Source organism: Salvelinus alpinus, chromosome 27, assembly GCF_045679555.1.
Source record: "Salvelinus alpinus chromosome 27, SLU_Salpinus.1, whole genome shotgun sequence".
NCBI lineage: Eukaryota > Metazoa > Chordata > Actinopteri > Salmoniformes > Salmonidae > Salvelinus > Salvelinus alpinus.
Window position 1 is genome coordinate 47335345 of NC_092112.1, and position 25195 is coordinate 47360539.

Consider the following 25195-nt stretch of genomic DNA (forward strand, 5'->3'; position numbering starts at 1 on the left):
AAGAGATAAAATGGTGTATGTAGTAAAAAGAGCGAAAGAGATGTGACAGAGAGATGGACGGTTATGGGAAGGGCTAGAAGATTTGTTTCCCGTAGGATGTACTTTTCATCCCCCACCACACACACACACACACACCCCTCTCCACCGCAGGAATTCTGGGTAATGGTCTGTGCGAGTCTGTAGTCCCTGAGAAAGACCGTGAGGAGGCCGCAGAGCAAGGGAAGGAGAGGGGATTGAGAGAGTGAGTGCAGGTGGCGTCATGATGTAAATCAAGGCAGGGGGGGGTAAGGAGATAAAGAGAGGTGGCTGAGAGGAGTACGTGAGTGGGGGATGAAGAGGATAAAGGGGGTCTCTTAAAGGAATAGAACCATTGAGGCGGATGAGGTTTACATTAACACAAGAGTGGGAAGGGCTGATGTGTGTGTGCGCGCATTTTGGAGAAAGGTGGAGTGGTTGTATGTAGGTGAGCTATCGAAAGAAAGAGCATGCAAGATGACTAGCTCATGGGGAGAGAGAGGACACTGTTTTGATGCATACAGCATGAAATAAAATGTTATTGGTCCCATACACATATTTAGCAGATGTTATTGCGGGTGTAGCGACATTCTTGTGTTCCTACCTCAAACAGTGAAGTAATATCTAACAATTCACAACAATACACACACATTTAAAAGTAAAACAATGGATTTAAGAAGTATATAAATATTAGGATGAGCAATGTCGGGGTCCGGAGTGTATTTATATACACTGCCGGTCAAAAGGTTTTTAGAACACCTACTCATTCAAGGGTTTTACTTTGTTTTTTACTATTTTCTACGTTGTAGAATAATAGTGAATACATCAAAACTATGAAATAACACATATGGAATCATGTAGTAACCAAAAAAAGTGTTAAACAAATCAAAATATATTTTGTATTTGAGATTCTTCAAATAGCCACCCTTTGCCTAGATGACAGCTTTGCACACTCTTGGCATTCTCTCAACCAGCTTCCCTTAGAATACTTTTCCAACAGTCTTGCAGGAGTTCCCACATATGCTGAGCACTTGTTGGATGGTTTTCCTTCACTCTGCGGTCCAACTCATCTCAAACCATCTCAATTTGGTTGAGGTCGGGGGATTGTGGAAGCCAGGTCATCTGATGCAGCACTCCATCACTCTCCTTCTTCATAAAATATCCCTTACACAGCCTGGAGGTGTGTTGGGTCAATGTCCTGTTGAAAAACAAATGATAGTCCAACTAAGCCCAAACCAGATGTGATGGTGTATCATTGCAGAATGCTGTGGTAGCCATGCTGGTGAAGTGTGCCTTGCATTCTAAATAAATCACAGACAGTGTCACCAGCAAAGCACCCCCACAAGATAACACCTCCTCCTCCATGCTTTACGGTGGGAAATACACATACGGAGATCATCCGTTCACCCACACCGCGTCTCACAAAGTCACGTTGCTGCTATTCTTTGTTAATTATTTATGGATAGTCACTTTAACTCTACCTACATTTACATATTACCTAAATTACCTTGACTAACCAGTGCCCCCGCACATTGAGTCTGTACCGGTACCCCCTGTAAATAGCCTCGCTATTGTTGTTTTACTGCTGCTCTTTAATTATTTGTTACTTTTATTTCTTATTTTTTACTTATCTATTTTTCACTTAACGTGTATTTTTCTTAAAACTGCATTGTTGGTTAAGGGCTTGTAAGTAAGCATTTCAGTGTACGGTTGTTGTATTCGGCGCATGTGACAAATAAAATGTTGTATGATTTGAACCAAAAATCTCAAATTTGGACTCCAGACCAAACGGCAAATTTCCACCAGTCTAATGTCCATTGCTCGTGTTTTTTGGCCCAAGCAAGTGCTTTATTTGTAGCAATTTGACCATGAAGGCCTGATTCACACAGTGTGTACATGTGGATGTATTTCAAGGCCTACCTTCAAACGCAGTGCCTCTTTGCTTGACATCATGGGAAAATCAAAAGAAATCAGCCAAGACCTCGGAAAATAATTGTAGACCTCCACAAGTCTGGTTCATCCTTGGGAGCAATTTACAAACGCCTGGAGGTACCATGTTCATCTGTACAAACAATTTTACGGTAGTATAAACACCATGGGACCACGCAGTCATCATACCGCTCTGTCTCCTAGAGATGAACGTACTTGTGTGAAAAGTGCAAATCAATCCCAGAAAAACAGCAAAGGACCTTGTGAAGATGCTGGAGGAAACAGGTAGAAAAGTATCTCTATCCACAGTAAAACAAGTCCTATATCGACATAACTTGAAAGCAAGGATTAAGCCACTGCTCCAAAACCGCCATAAAAAAGCCAGACTATGGTTTGCAACTGTACATGGGGACAAAGATTGTACTTTTTGGAGAAATGGTCTTCTGGTCTGATGAAACAAAAATAGAACTGTTTGGCCATAATGATCACCGTTATGTTTGGAGTAAAAAGGGGGACGCTTGCAAGCCGAAGAACACCATCCCAACTGTGAAGCACGGGGGTGGCTGCATCATGTTGTGGGGGTGCTTTGCTGCAGGAGGGACTGGTGCACTTCACAAAATAGATGGCATCATGAGGGAGGAAAATTATGTGGATATATTGAAGCAACATCTCAAAATATCAGTCACGAAGTTAAAGCTTGGTCGCAAATGGGTCTTCCAAATGGACAATGACCCCAAGCATACTTCCAAAGTTGTGGCAAAATGGCTTAAGGACATCAAAGTCAAGTATTGGAGTGGCCATCACAAAGCCCTGACCTTGATCCTATAGAACATTTGTGGGCATAACTGAAAAAAACTCAGTTACACCAGCTCTGTCAGGAGGAATGGGCCAAAATTCACCCAACTTATTGTGGGAAGCTTGTGGAAGGCTGCCCGAAACGTTTGACCCAAGTTTAACAATTGAAAGGCCAAATACTACCAAATACTAATTGAGTGTATGTTAACTTCTGACCCACTGGGAATGTGATGAAAATAATTAAAGATGAAATAAATCCTTCTCTCTACTATTATTCTGACATTTCACATTCTTAAAATAAAGTGGTGATCCTAACTGACCTAAGACAGGGAATTTTTTTCAGGAGATATGAAAAACTGTGTTTAAATGTATTTTGCTAAGGTGTATGTAAACTTCCGACTTCAACTGTACTAACAAAAGGTTGTGATCATTCTACAGGGGTCCCTGCTGCGTACGCTCAAAATGGTGTGATTAAAACGCTTATTTAGAACGTCCAGTTTTAATTAATGCAACAGTCAGCATTTGAGCTAGCTTACAAAGTTATGTCCTGAATGTGACCAGTTTATTTTTGGATGCAATGTTCAGATATTCATAGAAGTAGCAAAAGCATACACAATCATCCAAACTGGAAAATGTAGGCTACATTAGTCCTAGCGCTAACTGAGGAAAGATTGACACAACACAAGCGGTCATATTTTGATAATCGGCTGACAGAAACCACAAAATGAAATAGCTAATAGCAATAACTATTTATAATTCATCACATCACGGGTGAGCTCAACATTGATCGAAATAATTGAGTAAAACACTTTAAGAAATCAAAAGTAATCCGACAAGGGTAGTTTGCATTTTGCCAACCAAATATAATGAGAGGAGAAAAGATAAGTTTGGTCTATTTGCAGTTTGCATGTTGAAGGGGATGTGTCGTCTACGATCATTTACTTCCTTTCATTCACTTCATGAAGTTTACCCGAAAGATGAGTGAACCATTCCTTCACCTCATTATAATACCTTTGGTCTGACAGATGTTTACGTGACATGCAGAATGCATTGTATAATGTCAACAAACATGGTGCCACACATAGCTGGCATATAGTTTAGCATTAGCTCATTATAATCAGTAGAAGTATTTTACACACGTCGTAGGTGTCCATTACAATCTATGCAATAAACAGAATGCATTATTTGTCACCATTACTTGAAAACGTGAATAAAACTGTAAATACATTATGCTCCATACATACATATCTCATTACTACCTCTGAGGGTTTAGAGCTTGAGGTAGTAACCTCATACAAGTACTTGGGAGTATGGCTAAATGATACACTGTCCGTCTAGAAGCACATGTCAAATCTGCAGGCTAAGGTTAAATCTAGACTTAGTTTCCTCTATCGTAATCACTCCTCTTTCATCCCAGCTGCCAAACTAACTCTGATTCAGATGATTATCCTACACATGCTAGATTATGGAGACATAATTTATAGAGCGGCAGGTAAGGGTGCTCTCGAACACCTAGATGTTATTTACCATTCGGCCATCAGATTTGCTACCAATGGCCGTTATAGGACACATCACTGCACTCTATACTCCTCTGTAAACTGGTCATCTCTGTATTCCCGTCGCAAGACCCACTGGTTGATGGTTGTACATAAAACCCTCTTAGGCCTCACTCCCCTCTATCTGAGATATCTACTGCAGCCCTCATCCTCCACATACAACACCCGTTCTGCCAGTCACATTCTGTTAAAGGTCCCCAAAGCACACACATCCCTGGGTCGCTTGTCTTTACAGTTTGCTGCAGCTAGCGACTGGAATGAACTGCCAAAAAACACTCAAACTGCACAGTTTTATCTCAATCTCTTCATTCAAACACTCAATCATGTATCCTGTATCTTGTATCCTGTGCACATGGCGATTAAACTTTGAAACCGTAAACTTGCTCACTACCAAACATATGTAGATAGATTTTACTATCGCTCTTGTCATAACTTTCTTGCGGCGATCTGAAGGATCAGGTTACATTGGGTCCGCTCTACAGCGTGCTCTCTCTCGTAGAGGGGGAGAGCGGGAAGTTGTCTGTTTTATGGGCGGTCATAAAATACGCTGCCTCTACGCTCTGTAGTGTTCGAGAATGGAATGTAAACTGTGGAACACAGAGAGACACTTGGACATCAAAAGTTGGAATAATTAAACAATATTTCTATTTTTGAGAATGTGGGAGTGGTCTGTGGCCACTTAAGGGACAGTCATGATGAGTGTGTTTCATTTGGTGATCTCATGAAGGACAGGAAACACACAACTGTATCTCTTAAAGTTTACATTTCCCAGCTGTCAAGTTTACATTTAAATATTGTGAAACGTATGTGATTAAACATGAAATTATTTGTGAAAAGATGTAATGTGACGTTAACCTTCTAAATGAGAGTATGGGTTTTCATATGAAGTTTAACTAGTCAGGGCCACACCCCCGTGAGCCCAGACATCACATTAGGCGTCATAGAACAGCCTTTTCTTCCACAGAGTATAAAACCCATTTCCTACAAAGTGTATATTAAGTAAGAGAATGCCGGGACAGAGTCCCCACGTTGGAATGGCTATAGATCATTAGACCAGAAAATATGGAGCTGACGCGACATGTTGAAATGGGCACTGAGACCATACAGCTGTAGTTTTGGCTACACAGCTTGAAATTGTTAAACTCTAGATTCGATCACTACAGAATAAATGCAAATCCTAGATGTATAAGTACAAGTCTGCAGCTGGAAATTACGTAAGTCTAGTACGAGAATATTGACAAGCGCATCTATTCTATGCAACAACCATCTGTACGCCTGACGTATCCATTACAACAGACACTATCCAGTGCTGCTGCGAAAGCGACAACTACGAAAGATATTATGATTTCTGGGTAGGTTAACCAGAGACTCTCTGATGAACTGACTCTCCAGCAGATGGACCGGTGATTCCAACAGAGAAGACAACAACAACATACAGGCTTAAATATATACATTGCAATTATTCTTGAATGAGCGGCCATTCATGTGCAAAGGATTAGCATTTCAATGACTATAATTATCAATTGTGTGTAGTGAATCCATTTTGTCTCTCCCGCTCTTTTCCTGTCCCACCCGTTTCTATTGTCTACCAAGCCATCATACCGGTTTAGCCCACTAGGGACTTATCAATGCATCGTGTTAGTAACCAGTATCTACTGTTTGTTTGTTATGTATTTCTGTGATTATTTAGTTAGTTGGTAAATAAATAATTAAGCCAATTCCTATATCGCTGATTCATGATTTAGGCTAGGGTTTGTGCAGATATGCAAGGGTTTGTGACGTTCAGTAATGAGAACTGATGAGGTAATAATAATACATGAATGAGAATGACTAATCGATAAGATATGAAAATATCTGAAGAGTTGACTCGGGAAATAGAGACTTTGTAAACATTTTCCCAACTTCCTAGTTAATTAAAGTATACATGATTCATTTAATCACGTAATAATAATTACACAGATAATACATTTTATAAAATAAAAAGTCTTCACATTTAATGATAGTCACAGACACGACACTCTCAATTGCTTAAATCGCCGAACACAACAGGCGCTTATTAGAGACAGGTTTCTATTTGAGCCAGACATCTATTTCCTTAATGCACACAGTTTTTGCTTATTAGCATAGTTAATTATTTAATTCCAGCATTTACTTCCAACATTTTTTTTTTTTTAATTATTTTCCTGTTCTAATGTGTTATCATTTACACACTTTGACACGTTTATTTTATCTTAGTATGCCTCTATTTCTAAAAAAGTCCTTGACATAATAATTATTCTCCTCTTTGACTGTGCATTTTTTCAGCAGTTCTTACTTTCACCACTAGAAGGGGATGTACCCGAAATTGTTGACTGTTTTTGTGTTTGCAAGTTAGCTAGCAGTTCTCAGCTGTTTGCAGCCAATGGCTAGCAGTTTCTTACTGGCAATAAAAACAAATGATTGCCATAATGTTTGAGTAATTAATGTAACAAATCAAACATTAAAGCTTGTAAAGAATTCATGCTAACCTTCGTAAACAATTAATTTAGACCCGGTATTTATTTGAAACCGCCGTTTATTTGCTGAAATGTGTGCTGATGCCCGACTATTAAAAGGGATAGGTGACTATCTAAGTCTGCGTTTTAATTGAAGTTGTATGGTAATTCAGGGACCTCAGTCCACCGTGACCACATTAAGATTCAAATGAGCTCTTTATCCACCTGCACCTGCAGCCTCACCCAGCATCATTATACATCCATACATTAACTCCTTATACTGAATATCCTCCCTCCCAGTCCCAGTGCCTTAAAATGGGTGTTGTCAGCTGTCAGGGAGCGATGTACACATCCAGAGAGTGAGCCTGACAGAGGGAGCCCAGAGCCATGGGAGGAGTGACATACACAGAGGAACCAGGGACCCCAGCACCAGCACTGACAACTGATTTGTAGCGCAGTGGAGAGAGTGAGGGGTGAACGAAGGGACTCGACACATTTAGGAGGAGAGTGAAAGGAAGAATATTAGTGGATAGAGAGAAGGAAGAAAGGGAAGGTAAAGACGCTGAACCAGCTCAATCAGGAAAGGGATGGAATGAAGAAATATTTGGAACTGAGAGAAGACTGGAAGTGACAGATGAAGACCATAGAGGAAAGAGAGAGATTGAGGGCAGAGAGAGAAAAGAGACAGAAGGTGAAATCAAGGGCATCTCTCTTCTCTTATCCCCAGAGCTGTGTAGCACTGCCTATCTACCTAAATGCAATCACCAAGAAAGAGGGAGTTGGGCGCTGTGGGGGAAGAAAAGCAGTTAGCAGAAAAAAAGAGAGAGAGCAGGTGGTGTGGGGAGATGAATGAAGCAGGGGGAAAATTTAAGAAAAGGAAAAGAGAGAGTGGTGTCTATACCTCTCCCTCTCTCGTTCTCTCTCTCTACGTATGTTTGGCTGAGTGTAGATTAGGTACAGTGGTTCCTCCTTTAAAAGTTGCGGCACACCGCAGCATTCTGTGGCACGTCATTTAATTCAGCCATTTTTTCTGTTACTGCAAGTTATTGCTAGTTTGACCACCAGAGGGCATCTTTGAGAAGAATTTGATAGTTTTCCGTATTGGCATTACCTGAGAATTTCAAACCTTTTTTGTGATAACATAGTATATGGGATTGATTTTCATTTGATTAATATTATGGTGTTTCTATTCAGAGAAAAATGAAAAACGAAACCCTCAGGGTTTCTATGGCGCTGTACAACGTGACGGTCGGGATTGGAGGATTGGAGGATTCTAAATTGTTTGCCTTCATTAGACAACTTTGTTCCAATACTTCTGTAAATCAGTGATATTTATTCCCATAGTAATTCGTTATGGATCCATAACTAAATCAACATCTGCATTTTGAAAGAGTATTTTTTTATAATTATTTTATTAACAAATGTGTTTATTTATTTATTAGGCTACTGTGCAGTCTACAATACATACTGTAGTAAACATGGGAAAGTGCCTAATTCCTAAATTAAGGGAGAGCAGGCCTTGTCTGTACACGGGAGACCGGGGTTCAAATCCCCATTGGGGAGGAAGGAGTAGGCTGTCCTTGTAAATAAGAATTTGTTCTTAACTGATTCCATATGTGTTATTTCATAGTTGTAATGTCTTCACTATTATTCTACGATGTAGAAAATAGTAAAAATAAAGAAAAATCCTGGAATGAGTAGGTGTGTCCAAACTTTTGACTGGTACTTGCTAAATTAATTAGATTAATATTATGGTGTTTCTATTCCATGAAAAAGGAAAAACCCTCTGGGTATCTGTTAGAATGGAACGGAAAATATGTCGCTGTACAACGTGACGGTAGGCAGTACAGTACTGAGCTATTTAGCTAAAGAATCCCTGTGTTGTGCAGAGAACCCCGACGGGGAGGAAGGAGTATGCTGTCGTTGTTCTTAACTGATTCCATATGTGTTATTTCATCGTTGTGATGTTTTCACAACATAGTTGTGATGTCTACGACAAAATGCGGGGCAAGTGGGAGCCCAGGGTTCAAATTCCCGTTCATTTTCATTTAACCTAGAGTGAGTGAGATAAAGGCTATTCTTGAACAAGGGGTGAGACATTCTCACTAATTTGTAAATAAAGCCAGTACAACGTGACAGTTGGGAGTAGGCTACAGGATTGGAGGAACCACAATTGTTTGCCTTCATTAGACATTACTCAACACTAGTGAGACTCATTTTGCCTATGGTAGGCCTACAGTATATCGAACAATTTTATTTTTCAATGACGTGACTCTATTACATTAAGAGGATTGGAGGACTCTGAATTAATATCTAAAGGGCATTTTCCGTTAGATATTCTCACAGATCCACAGGGGCTTTTATATAATTCTAAATGTATTAATAATAATAATCACTTTGTTTAAAAAGTAACAATATTTTATATTTTGGAGATTTCGTTTTCATTTAACCTAGAGTGAGCGAGAAAAAGGCAAAAAAGTAGACATCACTTGCTTATATTCAGTCAACACATATCTCAAGAATAGCATGGCATATTTCATAAAGTTCTTTGTTATGGTTCCATAACTAAATAAACATTAGCATTTTGAAAGAGTATTTTTAGCATTATATCATTAACAAAAGCTGCTGAAGAAATACAGTACTGTACAGTATATGCTTTTACATATGGATAATAAAGCATTTAAAGCATTTTGAAGATACAAGCCACCTGATTTGTTTATTAGGCTACTGTGAAGTCTGACAAGTAAACATAGCATACAGTACATACTGTAGTAAACATGGGAAAGTGCCTAATTCCTTACAAAAGGGAGAGCATGCCATGTCCAGACTTTCTCGGCGACCTCAAGTACTCATTAACTCTGTCTTTAATGCTTTTTCGGGTTGCATCAGTCATGGACGGAAACTTCTGAGACACAGTATTAATGATGAACACCCGCGGGTTCACTGGTAAGCCACATTTGCATCGGGATCCATCCCAGTTTGTATTCTGTGCCCACTCGTGGTATCTCTCTTTGGTTACACATCCTTGGAATAGCAGAACAGCATAATGGTCCAGGCGGCCCTTGCTGTGCCTGGTGAGTTGGTCAAGTTCTGTTGTCAGAAGAGGAATGGAAATGTCAGGGTGAACCAACGACCTAATGAACCCACCAGGTATGTTGACTCTGCCTGACGGAGGTGGAGTTCCAGAGCTCACAGGTGTGCCTGGCATGGATTGTCACTCCATCTCGTTCCTTGCAAATAGCCTGGATTGTTACTCCCATCTCATTCCTCGCTCTCTTCCACCGTCATTCAGCACGCTTGTGTGCGTGGTGGCTGGATGTACTGTTTTTTATTCTGTATATATGAATTACAAAATCATGTTTCTAGTCTATTGCATAGTTATAATGTGTAATCATTGATGTCCCAGGAGCAGGGAAACACTGTTGAAGTGTATAATTGTAATACATAAATGCAGACACAGCATCATTCACAGAAGGGAGTTTGATACACCTGGTATTGGATATGACCGAAAAAAAACTTGCAAAATAGCGATTTTGGTAAATTAACTTTATGACAAAAAAATATGCACAGTCATTTGTCTCTACATTAACTAACATATTCCTCTCAATTGTCATTTTTTTGCTTGACTCATTATGACGTTATAACTACTTACATTTGCTTCCCCGTAATGTTTTGTCAGCCATCTTTGATGAAGAAAGTCACCAGGGAGGAGTGGCTCACGTCAAATTCGTCACTCGATATGATTGGTCATATAAAAATCGTGGGACCCAAATGCATAATGAGTGCTCTATCTCCCCCTTGTGGTGGTCTGGAGCAATGAAGCCGTGATGCTGGGTACCACTGTAGATGAAGGAGGAACCACTGTAGATGTTATCAGAGGGCTAAAGGAAGATAAACTATACCCCCTCACTCTGCACAGATAGCTGCACAGATAAGGAACTCTAACAGAGATACAGCACCTGCTACTTCTGCTGTTGTCCCTGCAATCCAGAGAAACAGATAGACTCACACAAACCCAGAGACCCTGTTCAAATATGCATATGTCAAATGCATCCTCCCCTCCACCGAAATCTCGAAGGGATGAAGAAATATGTTGTTTAGAAATATTTGAATAAGACCAAATGCAATTAATTCCTGTAAAATATGATGTTTAGAAAGATTTGCCTTTAGTCCGAGTGTTTGGGTTTGCACACCTTACCTGTTTGAGTATACAATAGAACATGTGATCATGCTAAAGATCTGTCTATGTGCATTGCATCCTGTGCTGTGTAGTGTGTATCAGTAGAGCTCAACACTGCTTGGCAGAGCTGTTTTTGGCTCTTCACGCTGTTGAAAAATGTGCCCTGACACCGGCTGCTGTGCTGCTTCTCTGTGCTGTCACGCCCATGGTTAACATGATCTGACAGCCACCACACCCCCTGCTCTGCTCTGCCACAGAGCAGCATGGCTCTCTACTGAATCCACCTGTTTGCTAAATGTCTTTCATTTGTCTGTTTTCATCACTGAACAGAATAGAACATGACTTCCTATTCACTTGGAAATGAATTGGCCCATGCGTCAAGGGAAACTATATTGCTCTGCAAAGTGGGTGTTTAGCAGGAGGTAAACACCTCACCCAGAACACACACACAGACACACACACACACCGCAAAAACATACACAAACAGTATACCAACTGTACTGTATAAAGTTTCAGCTTCTGTTCAGCTTTCATGTGAAGGGAGAAGGGTCATGGTGAGTGTGGAGTGTAGGATACAGTGTCGGAGTAGGTATTAAGAGAGGGAGTGTTTAGGGAATAAGAGATCAGAAGCACTTAGGGATGTGAGTTCTACCTCCAGCAGAACTCTCAGGGAGGAGGACACAGGAGGCTTGAGGGACATGTTGGGACAAATCCATTCTTCCTCCGTCTGGGTTGGATTTAGTTTTTATTTACCACCAAGACCGAGAGTCCTAGGTGAAGGTCCCCTGTGTGTGTGTGGTGCCCTCGGAGAACACTGTCTACTGTGGGAGTCCTTCACATCAAATACTCTCAGTACTGCTTAGGTTACAGCAGTGGACCTCTCGCTCTCCAGTCTGAGAGCTCTTGTGTGACTCTGTTCATCCCTACTTAATTGTGTTTATTAGTCTCCAAGCCCCTCAGGCCGTCCCTTAGCTTTGTGGAAGTTATTTCCTGCCTTCTAATAGGTGACGAGAGAGACGGAGAGACAGAGAGGGAAATGGGGAGATAGAGAGATTGGTAGAGAGACAGATGGAAATATAGAGAGACAGACAGGGAAATGGAGAGAGGGGAATAGAAAGCAAGAGAGAGACGGAGAGGGAAATGGAAAAAGAGGGAGACAGACCGAGATGGAAATGGATAGAGTGCGAGACGTTTAAATCCCAGTCCATCTGGTTTGAGATTTTTTTTTTGTTGCCCTTCTTCCTCTCTCAGCAATTTCTCAAGGCTGTTGTCTGAGAGCAGTCGTGTGCTATTGGCAGCGCAGCATCGATTTTCCTCTTGTTATTCTCATTCTGTTCATAAAATGTCAGTTGGTTCAGTATTATAGAAGGTCAATTTCACCCGCTGCCTTTGACCAATGGGTTAGCGCTTAGCGTTAGCTTAGCCGTCTACCCAGGCTTTTCTTTGGAGCAGATGGAGTCAAAGTTAACCAATTAGAGCAAATTGCGGCTATAGAACATTAGCCTCTAGGCGGATGACAATGGTTGTGAATGAATTTGACATTTCCTGACGCTAATTGTGACTAGCATAATGATGATGATGGTTAATACGGGCCCTACTTTTATTGCAGTCTCAGTCAGTGGTGTAAAGTACTTAAGTAAAACTACTTTAAAGTACTACTTAAGTCATTTTTTGGGGTACCTGTACTTTACGTTGCTATTTATATTTTTGACAATTTTTGCTTTTACTTCACTACATTCCTAAAGAAAATAATGTACTTTCTACTCCATACATTCCCTCACACCCAAAAGTACTCGTTACATCTTTGAATGCTTAGCAGGACACACACTTATCAAGAGAACATCCCTAGTCATCCCTACTGCCTCTGATCTGGCAGACTGAGTAAACAAACATGCTTAGTTTGTAAATTCCCGCTGTAGATTGCACACGAAACCTGTTGCATATCTCTCTCTCTCTCAGTTCAAATTGCTTTGTTGGTATGACGTGACAATGCACATATTGACAAAGCTTACTTTGGAAATAAAGTTATACAAAGTTATACATTTAAAATAAGAATTATCAAGACTGTCAATGGGACAATTTTACATTTTTACATTTAAGTCATTTAGTAACAATCAGTAACAACAATAATCAAGAGTAGAAATAACCATACAATGGATAATAACAATGGCGTAGAAGATATCTGCAGGTTGGTTGGTCTGTCAGACACTGTCTCTCATCTTATGGCAGGCAGCATTGTAGTGCGCTGCCAATCCACAGCTCTCTGTGTCCTCCCCCAACAGGACAGGTAGCATATTATCATCAGAGAGGTCTTTTTTAGTTTAATTTGATTGATTGGATGTTCTGGTCCTGAGGCTTCAGTGGGTTAGTAGAACAAGTTTATGAACTCAGCCCCAGGACCAGCTGGATGAGGGGATTTTTTTTTCTCAGCCATTGCAGGGCTTGGTTATGATATGAAAGGGGGTCACTGTATTTGAAATGTACTGTAATTGCTCTGTTTTACATTTTTATTATTAGTGGATATTGGCCAATTCTGCCATGCATAAATTGTTTGTAGTTTTCCTCCTGGACATGTAGGAGAATATTATAGAACTCTGCATGGAGGATTTCAATGGGGTGTTTGTCCCATTGGACGAAATCTTGTTTTGCAAGTGGACCCTATACCTCGCTGCAATGAAGTGCAATGTGTTTAATGACACATTAAATTGGTTTTCTCCAAATTTGAATAGGTATTTCCTATTTGCAGTACAGTATTTTGTACCAATTGAGAACTTGTCTAATTCCCTGAGATCTGGATCTTCTCTGGAAAATCATTTATTTTGGGCTTTTTGGGGTTTACTGCCAGGGCCCAGGTTTGGCAGTACTGCTCTAGCAGGTCCAGGCTCTGCTGTAAGCCATATGCTGTGGGTGACAGCAGGCACGGGTCATCTGCATAGAGAAAGCATTTAACCTCTAAATTGTGGAGAATAACAACAGTGACTGAGTATGTTTTCTAGTATAGTGGTCAATTCGTTGATGTAAATATTGAAGAGCACAGGGCTGAGATTGCAACCCTGGCAAGCATACATTTGTCTTATTTTGGTGGACATGTTTATCTATTAGGGTGTTTAGTGTGTAAATATGATCGGTCGTGCGATGTTTTGGTATAAATCCATTTGGGCTTATTAAGGAAGTTTAGAACACGTACATTTATAATACTACAGAAAATCTTCCTCAGCTTACTGTTCACAAATACAATGCATTCGGAAAATATTCGTACCCCTTTGCTTTCCCCACATACCTCATCAATCTACACACAATACCCCATAATGGCAAAGCAAAAACAGGTTTTAAGACATTTTTGCTGCAGCTCCTCTCTAGGTGTCTCTACAATGCTACAGCACCCTCTTGATGACAGGCAGCTCCTTTGCCATCTCCTCCTTTACCTGCACTAGCTCTCTCCTCATCATCGCTGTGGTAAGGCTCTCTCTCAGCTGGGTCCTGCACTCGTTGACCTGGTCCTTGGCTTGCAATGTCTCACAAGTTAACCAAAGTAGAAGCTATCAATGAGTAGGCTAAGCTATTCTACACGCAACAGACTGAAGACTGAACACACACGTGCATCTTTCACAGCAAAGAAAAAAGAGCAGGCGAGCCAGCGATGGAGCGAAAGGACGGGCAGACAGACAGACAGATGGAACCGTGTGCATAGGCTAAATCTTGATCATCTGTATCTCGCAATGTCTTGTCTTGCAATGCCTCGTAAATTCATCAAAAGTGTATTAAAGTATAGATACAGGGCATTCTGAAAGTATTCAGACCCCTTGACTTTTTCTCATATCTACACAAAATACCCGAAAAAGACAAAACTGTTTTTTTTTTTTTATGTCTGAAGCATTGAAGGTCCCAAGAACACAGTGGCCTCCATCAGTCGTGAAATTGAAGACGTTTAGAACCACCAATACTCTTCCTAGAGCTGCCCGCCCGACCAAAGTGAGCAATTGGGGGAAAAGGGCCTTGGTTAGGGAGATGACCAAGAACCCAATGGTCACTCTGACAGCGCTCCAGAGTTCCTCTGTGTAGATTGGAGAACCTTCCAGAAGGCCTTTATGGTAGATTGGCCAGACGTAAGCCACTCCTCAGTAGAAGGCACATGTAGAAGGCACATGACAGCCCTGCTTAGAGTTTGCCAAAAGGCACCTAAAGACTCTCAGACGATGAGAAACAAGATGCTCTGGTCTGATCAAACCAAGATTGAACTCTGGCCTGAATGCCAAGCGTCACATCTGGAGGAAAACTGGCACAATCCCTACGGTGAAGCATGGTGTTGGCAGCTTCATGCAGTGGGGATGTTTTTCAGTGGCAGGGACTCGGAGACCAGTCAGGATCAAGGGAAAGATGAACGGAGCAAAGTACAGAGAGATCCTTGATGAAAACCTGCTCCAGAGCACCTCAGACTGGGGCGAATATTCACCTTCCAACAGGACAACGACTCTAAACACACAGCCAAGACAATGCAAGAGTGGCTTCGGGAAAAGTCTCTGAATGTCCTTGAGTGGCCCAGCCAGAGCCCGGACTTGAACCCGGTCAAACATCTCTGGAGAGACCTGAAAATAGCTGTGCAGCGACGCTCGCCATCCAAGCTGACAGAGCTTGAGAGGATCTGCAGAGAAGAATGGGAGAACTCCACAAATACAGGTGTGCCAAGCTTGTAGTGTCATACCCAAGAAGAATCTATGCAGTAATCGCTGCCAAAGGTGCTTCAACAAAGAACTGAGTAAAGGGTCTGAATACTTATGTAAAGGTGATATTTCAGTTTTTTTATATATAAATTAGCAAACATTTGTAAAAACCTGTTTTTGCTTTGTCATTATGGGGTATTGTGTGCAGATTGATGACGGGGAAAACAATTTGATACATTACAGCCTTATTCTAAAATGTAACAAAGTGGAAAAAGTCAATGGGTTTGAATAGATCCAACCATTTCAGGCGGATGAATTACCTGAACCATGAAAAAAAGTCACCACCGGGCTGTGGAAACATGAAATACCTGTACAATTTTATAAATGCCTACAGACAATTCGTTCGTTCGACATGGTGGGATCTTTTTGTGTCATTAAAATTAATTATGGAGAAATGGCAGTGGAAACTCCTTTATGCGCAAATATTAATATAATAACCATCATATCAAAGTAAACTTGGAGTCATGCAATGATATACTACATGACTAAAAGTATGTGGACATCTGTTCGTCGAACATCTCATTGGGGAGTTGGTGCAGGGCTCTGTGCAGGCCAGTGAAGTATTTTAGTTTTTTTACCTTTACTTAGCTAGGCAAGTCAGTTAAGAATAAATTCGTATTTACAATGCCCGGCCAAACCCTAACCCAGACGATGCTGGGCCAATTGTGCGTTGCCCTACACCGATCTTGTGCGTTGCCCTACATCTTCCACACCGATCTCGACAAGCTATTTCTGTATCAACCTCGCTTTGTGCACAGGGATATTGTCTTGCGGAAACAGGATAGGACCTCCCCTAAACTGTTGCCACAAAGTTGGAAGCACAGAATCATATAGAATGTCATACTATGCTGTAGCATTACGATTTCCCTTCACTGGAACTAAGGGGGCTAGCCTGACCAATGACAAACAGCCCCAGACCATTATTCCTCCTCACCATGTGCTACAGATGAATTAAATGATGATGAACTTCACAGGATGGTGAATGTGCAAGGTGATGAACTTGATGCTCGTTTCCAATCAATATTAAAGGTCTTATTCTAGTGACAAGATGATTGATGCATGGCTGGCGTTTGATATACAAATAATATCGCTCTTACTCATAATAATCTCAATGTTGATAGCCTACCACCACTGTATGTGCGAGCTGTTGGCTAGAGCGCATGTGCTAAGACCATAGTTATGAGTTTGAAGGTAGGCCTTGAAATACATCCACAGGTACACCTCCAATTGACTCAAATTATGTCAATTAGCCTATCAGAAGCTTCTAAAGCTATGACATAATTTTTGGGAATTTTCCAAGCTGTTTAAATGCACAGTCAACTTAGTGTACGTAAACTTTTGACCCACTAGATTTGTGATACAGGGAATTATAAGTGAAATAATCTGTAAACAATTGTTGGAAAAATTACTTGTGTCATGCACAAAGTAGAGGTCCTAACCGACTTGCCAAAACTATAGTTAACAAGAAATTTGTGGAGTGTTTGAAAAACGAGTTTTTATGACTCCAACCTAAGTGTACGTAAACTTCCGACTTCAACTGCATATAGCACATTTCAGACATGGTATGGAACGCAATGTGCTTTACAGGGAAAAAAACGAATAAAAAACAATTCAAATAAAAGCTGAAATATGTACTTCACCACAAACATAAGATATAAAGCAAAATAATGACACAAACTGTACAACTAAAAAGCACTCATCAGGCCAGGTAGTCCAGAGGCATGGTCCCAGGGCTCAGGTCCTACGGGAGGGGAGGGAGAGGTGAGAGAATTAAGGGGAGCGTACTTCAATTCAAACAGGACACCAGATAAGACAGGATAAATACTCCAGATATAACAGACTGACCCTATCCCCCCGACACAAACTATTGCTGCATAAATACTGGAGGCTGAGACAGGAGGGGTCGGGAGACACTGTGGCCCCGTCCGACGATACCCCCAGACAGGGCCAACCAGGCAGGATATAACCCCACCCACTTTGCCAAAGCACAGCCCCCACACCATTAGAGGGATATCTTCAAACCACCAACTTACTACCCTGAGACAAGGCTGAGGATAGCTCATGAAGATCTCCCCGACGGAACGAACCCGAGGGGGGCGCCAACCCTGACAGGAAGATCACGTCAGTGATCATGTCAACCCCCTCAAGTGACGCACCCTTCCTAGGGACGGCATGGAAGAGCACCAGTAAGCCAGTGACTCAGCCCCAGTAATAAGGTTAGAGGCAGAGAATCCCGGTAGAGAGAGGAGACCCGGCCAGGTAGAGACAGCAAGGGCAGTTCGTCGCCCCAGTGCCTTTCCGTTCACCTTCACACCCCTGGGCCAGACTACACTCAATCATAGGACCTACTGAAGAGATGGGTCTTCAATCAAGACTTAAAGGTCGAGACCGAGTCTGCGTCTCACATGGATAGGCAGACCATTCCATAAAAATGTAGCTCTATATGAGAAAGCCCTGCCTCCAGCTGTCAATAAGGAGGCCTGCGTTTTGTGACCGTAGCGTACGTGTAGGTATGTACGGCAGGACCAAATCGCAGAGGTAGGTAGGAGCAAGCCCATGTATTGCTTTGTAGGTTAGCAGTAAAACCTTGAAATCACCCCTAGCCTTTGTAGGCTACAGTCATAGCTATGTCTTCCAATGGTGATTCTGTTTTCAGCATCCAAAGATTATCTAATTTGAATACACGCTTGGAGGTGAGGATGACAGCAGTGGTGTAGTCTACAGCGATACGGATATCACTTATTATTGATTTCTACATAGCTCATTGATGTGAATCACGCTGCTGCTCTCTCATTTAGCTGTTTGCGCCTTACGGATTGTGGTTGCTGTGGATGGCGGTTCACAAATCTAAATGTGTATTTGAACCCAATAATGGTTGAATTGAAGAAGTTTAAGCTGCTATCAAATCATTGTTTTTGAAACCAGTGGACACTATGCGCTCTGCATAGTGCGAATCCCAGCCTATGGAATAAAGGTGGAGCTTTTAATGCTCAATCTAATTCATACTGATAAAAAACAAATCCATAGGCCTAATCGACACATGCAAAAAAAAAATTACTTAATGGGGCTATCTGTAGTTGCTATATTTATGGACTATATATACAGTACCAGTCAAAAGTGTGGACACACCTACTAATTCAAGGGTTTTTCTTTGTTTCTACTATTTTCTACTTTGTAGAATAATAGTGAAGACATCAAAACTATGAAATAACACATATGGAGAAAAAAAAGTGTTAAACAAATCAAAATAGATTTTAGATTCTTCAAAGTAGCCACACTTTGCCTTGATGACAGCTTTGCACACTCTTAGCATTCCCTCAACCAGCTTCATGAGGTAGTCACCTGGAATGCATTTCAATTAACAGGTGTGCCTTCTTACAGTTTTTCTCAATTGCTAAAACACTAAAACCCATTGGCTGAACAAAGTTCTCAGTTGCCTGGACACATTTAGCTAATTATGCAGTCTGTTGTCAATACCTTAAACCATTTCACATGGTAAAACACAATTTGCAGATCTCACTTAGACTTTTCAGCAAAACTCTAAACACATTCTCATTCTCAAAACACATTCTGCACTCTAATGCACATGTCATCCATACTGGTAAACACAAGTGGCAACAATCAAATACAAATAGAGAACACATGTCATTGATTGAACACAACCACTCAAAATGTATTTAACCTGTTTCAAATGATGCGACACAACCAATATAAGCCAGTTCAGAGAGCAAACAGGTTGTTGAAGGTGGGAAGGAGAAAGTCTGAGAATGGATAGAAAAAACATTGTGAGAGGACGAGGACGTATGCGAGGTGGGCGACGAAGAGGAAGAGGGCAAGAAAGAGGAAGAGGAGGACGAAGAGGAAGACAAAGAGTGGAAATATCTGATGAAATTCGAGCAACAGTTATAGACCATGTTCTTGTCCATGGACTGACAATAAGGGAAGCAGGACTTAGAGTGCAACCCAATTTGAGACGATTTTGTGTCCACCATAGTAAGGACATTCAGAGAAGAGAACAGGTACAGTATACTACTGTATTTTTGTAATTGAAAATTTACTGTACTACACTATATGCAGCTGTTTCAATAGACATTTGTAAAATTAATCACTGTATGTATTGTACTGCATGAATATGTTTTGTAACTGCACAACTTACTTTTGTAGAATTGCAAGGCTGCCACATGCAGGTGGAAGGACAGCTATATTCACTCGGGAGCAAGAGGCCGTTATAATTGGCATGGTCCTTCAAGATAATGCAATAAGACTCAGAGAAATCCAGGAACGAGTGATACAAGACAACACACATTTCCAGGGAATCGACAGTGTGAGCATTTCCACAATTGACCGTGTCCTCCATCGTAACAGGATGCGAATGAAACAAGTATACAGAGTACCTTTTGAGCGCAACTCACCAAGGGTGAAAGAACTGCGAGCTCAGTATGTGCACGTAAGTGTACATTCAGAAACATTTACTGTAATCCAGATTGTCTACAGTACTAACACATACTATGTGAATGACATTACTCTTCAGTACATACAATGTATGTGAATCAGAAGCCTAATTGTACTCTACAGTATAGCACTGTCTCTGTACAACTTACAAAATCCTACATACAGTATATTGTATTTCTACACAGACAATATTTGACTTGGAGGCCTTGGACAGACCCCATGAGTTCATCTTTGTCGATGAAGCAGGCTTCAATCTAACAAAGAGGAGAAGGAGAGGCCGAAACATGATTGGACAGCGGGCCATTGTTGAAGTCCCTGGTCAACGAGGTGGCAATGTCACAATCTGTGCTGCTATCAGCAACCATGGTGTTCTACATCACCATGTTACACTCGGGCCATATAACACCCAGCACCTTCTAAGATTTATTGCCAATCTAAGAGATATTTTATTTGAGCAGTAGGTTCAAGAGCAGCAGGGTCAAGACCTAAATGAGAATCCCATTCCCACCTATGTGATAGTGTGGGACAATGTCAGTTTCCACCGAGCTGCTCATGTAAGGGAATGGTTTAACATCAATGGGCAGTTTATGAACTTGTACCTCCCAACATACTCGCCTTTCCTGAATCCGATTGAGGAGTTTTTTTCCTCTTGGAGATGGAAAGTGTATGATAGACAACCCTACACCAGAGTAAATCTGCTGCAATCCATGGATTTAGCCTGTGGTGATATAGGTGAGGAATCATGTCAGGGATGGATACGGCACACAAGAGGCTTCTTCCCCCGTTGCCTCAGGAGGGACAATATTACTTGTGATGTCGACGAAGTGCTCTGGCCTGACCCAGCCCAAAGACAAGAAGAAGCACATTGATCACATATTTACTCCTTTGATTTGTGTCCCTTTTAGTATTGTATACTGTAGTACAGTGCATTGTAGGCTGTATACTGTACAATGGACAAATTGTATGGCCCTGAACATTGTGCTTTCCATTTATTAACAGTACTGACTGCTCAATAGATTTTGACTGGTTGCAGGTTCATATCAACAAAGAACAAGATTTACAGTATCACAGAGACAAAGGACAAGTTTGTAAGATGCAGGGTACAGTACTGTAAAAATAGGGGTACAAGGAGGAGGAAGAACAAAAAACTAAATTGCAAAGAGCAAAGCAGAGTAGTAATTTCTGATCAATTTTGAGCTACTATGATAGAACATGTTTTCGTTCATCAAAAGACAATGACGGAAAAATATTCATATTTTTTAGATTAAAAATGTACTTCTCCCTGAGAATTGTATGTTTTGAACAATGTGTTTTCTATTTTTCGGTGTATTGTTTACTGACTGCTTGAGAGTGTATATCATTTTGATCACTTTGTTTATGATTTGAGAGCAGTGTTTGATTTTGAACACAGGTAAAACTCTTTTGAGGCGAATGTTTCATTTTGCGAGAGGAGTCAGAGGTTATGTAAATAGTGCTTGAAGATGAGGTTTTGTGTTTAATGTTTTCAGGAAATGGAGAAAGGTTTCAGAAATTGTGTTTTAGCAATTGAGAAAAACTGTAAATTAATTTGTGACATTTCTTCTTAATGCGTTTGAGCCAATCAGTTGTGTTGTGACAAGGTTGGGGTGTGTATACAGAAGATTATCTATTTGATAAAAGTCAATATTATGGCAAGAACAGCTCGAATAAGAAATAGAGAAACGACAGGCCATCATTACTTTAAGACAAAATTTCAAAAACATGGTTAAACAATAAATGTGATATCATGGATGGTCAGTCCTTGCATCCATAGCTTTGTCTATTCATCTGAGAGCGGCTACATTTCTCCAGACCCATCCCTCAGCTTTTTACCAAAACAGAGGCTTGGCGACCGTTTTGTTATTGTTTCGTCTGTGGATTTGCCCTTTAAAGAGCTGAATATTATCAAGATATCAAAATGTCACCAACAAAAAGGTTAACAATTGGCCTATAGCAAATGCAGCATATTGCATAGATTTTTCACATGTAAATAGCACTTTTCAGTAGTGCTCAAAGCATGCCATTCCATGAGCACAGAATTACATATTTTTTTGAACTCGAATCAATTAACCCAATCAGTCCTCCATGACAATAAAATCATAAACAACAGAGTAGGGCTGGCTAATAAGTCCTTCGTTTTGGGGTTATGTTCAGGTAAAACAATTTGGCTAATCTATACTTCCATATTTCCAAGTCCTATTCAAGGGGTGTAACATTTATTGGAATGACTGGAATTCCCTACTCTCAACTAAAAAGCATTCTAATGAAAAGCAAAGCTAAAAAGGTGTTTCAGATCTCTTTTAAATATGCCCCCCCTCAGGTTCCCTGGCAGGCTATTCCAGAGGCTGGGGGCATTATAACTAAAGTCTGCCTCTCCATGCCTCTTGGTCATAGGCCTTTGGGATAGTTAAAATGCCAGTGCTAGAGGACCTGAGGGACATACTGGGTACATAACTTAAAAGCATGTCTGACATGTATTGAGGTGCACAGTCGTGGATTGATTTAAAAACCAATAGTAGAATCTTAAAATGTATTCTAAAACTCACAGGCAGCCAGTGCAGAGACCTTAAAACCGGTGTAATGTGTAACTAACTAACTAAGGTGTAGCTAACTAACGTTAGCTAGCCACCGTTACAGACACTCACATAGTTAGCTAGCCAAACGTCAACAAAAACTGTAAATGTAGTTATATTCCGCGACAACAAGCTAGCGTCACGAGCATGCTCGTTAGTCCTATCCATGGGTAGGGGATGGGTATCCATCTGCAAAAGTGAAGTTCTGTTCTGGTAGCTAGCTAGCTACCTTAGCAGTTGTGCTAGCTAACATGCCACTGAACCGTGACACTAGCATATTGACATGCATATTGGTATTAAAAGACAGCAACGTATTCCCCTAAAAATATGTGTTTAGGAAAATCATTAGTTCGCTAGCTTCTTATCACATGAATTGTGCAAAAATATGATAGATAACATTGGCTAGGAAGCGCCAGCCAGCCAGTCAGTCAGTGGCGTTGACAGAATGAAACTGGTATCAGCAAAATGTGTTTCAATCTATCCCATGAAACATGACATTGCTAACTAGGCATAATTTAGCTAATAAAATGTTAAAGTTTATTAGGAAGTTTAATTAATAAGTTAGACACTCACCGACACTTGAGGTGCACAGTCACTATGGAGGTGCACAGTCACAACACTATGGTAGGTGTTGTAGCTAGTTTGATAGCTTGGTTTCCATTTTCCAACAGTTTCGTTGATTGGTCATCAATGGTCAGAATTACTGGTCTTGGAACTCATGTGTTCACCAGAAACGGTTTCTGGTAAACTGTTTGCCACTAGTGGCAATAAATATTATTGTTGGTTTGCCGCAGATTCACCACTCATGACAAAACATTTTCAAACTTCTGGCAACATTTTGTGGCACACTATTTAGTTTGCAGAAAATTTGCCTGTTTGTAGCAACAAAAGCCTTTTTGTAAGGGAACAGATAGCCTTAGCTTTCCATCGTTGTTTGATAGATAGGACTGTAAAGATGTTTCTATTAGGTTTTATTTCCTGCAGTGTCTATTAATTGACCAAACGCACAGCTGCTTTCCCACTTTATATTGGTGTAGAATTTTCACAAATGCCTTAGTATACGTAATTCCCAAACAAGTGCTCACTTGTCAGATTTTTTTTTTAAGTGTCATATTATTCCTGGGGGTGTACAGTATATGAACAGATTGTAATAAGATTTAAGTTAATGTTGCTAAAATGCTGTCAGTTCCACTTTAAGATCGCTCTTTTAACTCACACGGTCAATCTTTTCCTCTTGTGAAGGTCTTCAGTTGTACAATTTGATTACTTATATATGTTTTTCTAATTTCATCGTGTTCATCTCACTTTTAACAACCAAAAAGTCAGGAGCTGTTCTTCTGCATGACTGCCTCTCTCTCTTTCTTTCCTTCTCACCAGTATCTCTCCAGGACATAACTATGAGGAAGGCATTTAGGAGCTCCACCATCCAGGACCAGCAGCTGTTTTCCCGCCAGTCGCTGCCCATCCCCCTGCAGGAGACGTTTGACCTCTGCGAGCAGCCACCACCCCTCAACATCCTCACACCCTACAGGTGAGCATCACAGCAACCTCCCTCCAGATTGGGTAATGTTATTGCAACCTGACACCTTATTGGTCAGCACCTGAACAGCCCATAAACATACCATGATGTCATTGGTAAGAACCTCCTCAAAATCACGCCCCATTGGTTAGAATGTTAGTCTGTGTGTCTGTGTGTATGCACACCAAGCAAATACTACCAGGCTAATAGCAGCTTTGACCTGAGAGGGAAAAGTGCCTGGTGGATCTTTATACTGTTGGTGTGCATGTTTGCTTACTTGGCTCTCAGTTTGTGTGTATGTGCGTGCGCGTGTGTGTACACTCCCCTGCAGACATGTGAATGTATCCTTATCGATGTGTTTGTGTCTCTTCACCCTGTCTATCTTGGCTGTTAGCTCAGGTTGCAGCCTAGAGAGAGAGAGAGAGAGAGAGAGAGAGAGAGAGAGAGAGAGAGAGAGAACATGAAGGTGAGAGAGAGGAAGTGGCTTCTGCAAAAAAGATAGAATTAGAGTTGGATAAATGTAGAGGATACTAACCTCAACATTAAAACCTTCAATCCAAATCAAAATTCCATACCTAAAATCTTAATTTTGGACAAAATTACCCTAATGGACGATACTACAAGCACCATCAAGAAAACTTCTAACAAACCAAAACCTGCAGAAGAAACACAGCGGAACCTGGAAACACCATCCAACACAACACTGAGTGAGTAATGTTCAGTCTGAACCTGGAAACACCATCCAACACAACACTGAGTGAGTAATGTTCAGTCTGAACCTGGAAACACCATCCAACACAACACTGAGTGAGTAATGTTCAGTCTGAAGCTACTTCTGAAGCCAAAAACTAAAATACAATAATCTCAAAGTAATTTTGTTATATAAAGCTAAGTAAATAAGTATACTAAGCTACCAAGATGCTAGGACAGAACAGACCTGGCGGCACCTTCAATTAGCACTGA

At 40.9% G+C, this 25195-nt stretch overlaps 1 protein-coding gene across 3 annotated transcripts in view; it reads left to right on the top strand.

Annotated features, from left to right (window-relative positions):
• LOC139556664 (actin-binding protein WASF1-like) overlaps window positions 1-25195 on the top strand; it is a 149813-nt gene that overhangs the window by 97358 nt on the left and 27260 nt on the right. For all 3 annotated transcript variants that reach the window (XM_071370892.1, XM_071370894.1, XM_071370893.1), the window contains one exon: window positions 24091-24244. In XM_071370892.1, coding sequence (XP_071226993.1) covers window positions 24091-24244 — 154 coding nt within the window. The remainder of the gene's footprint in view (window positions 1-24090; window positions 24245-25195) is intronic.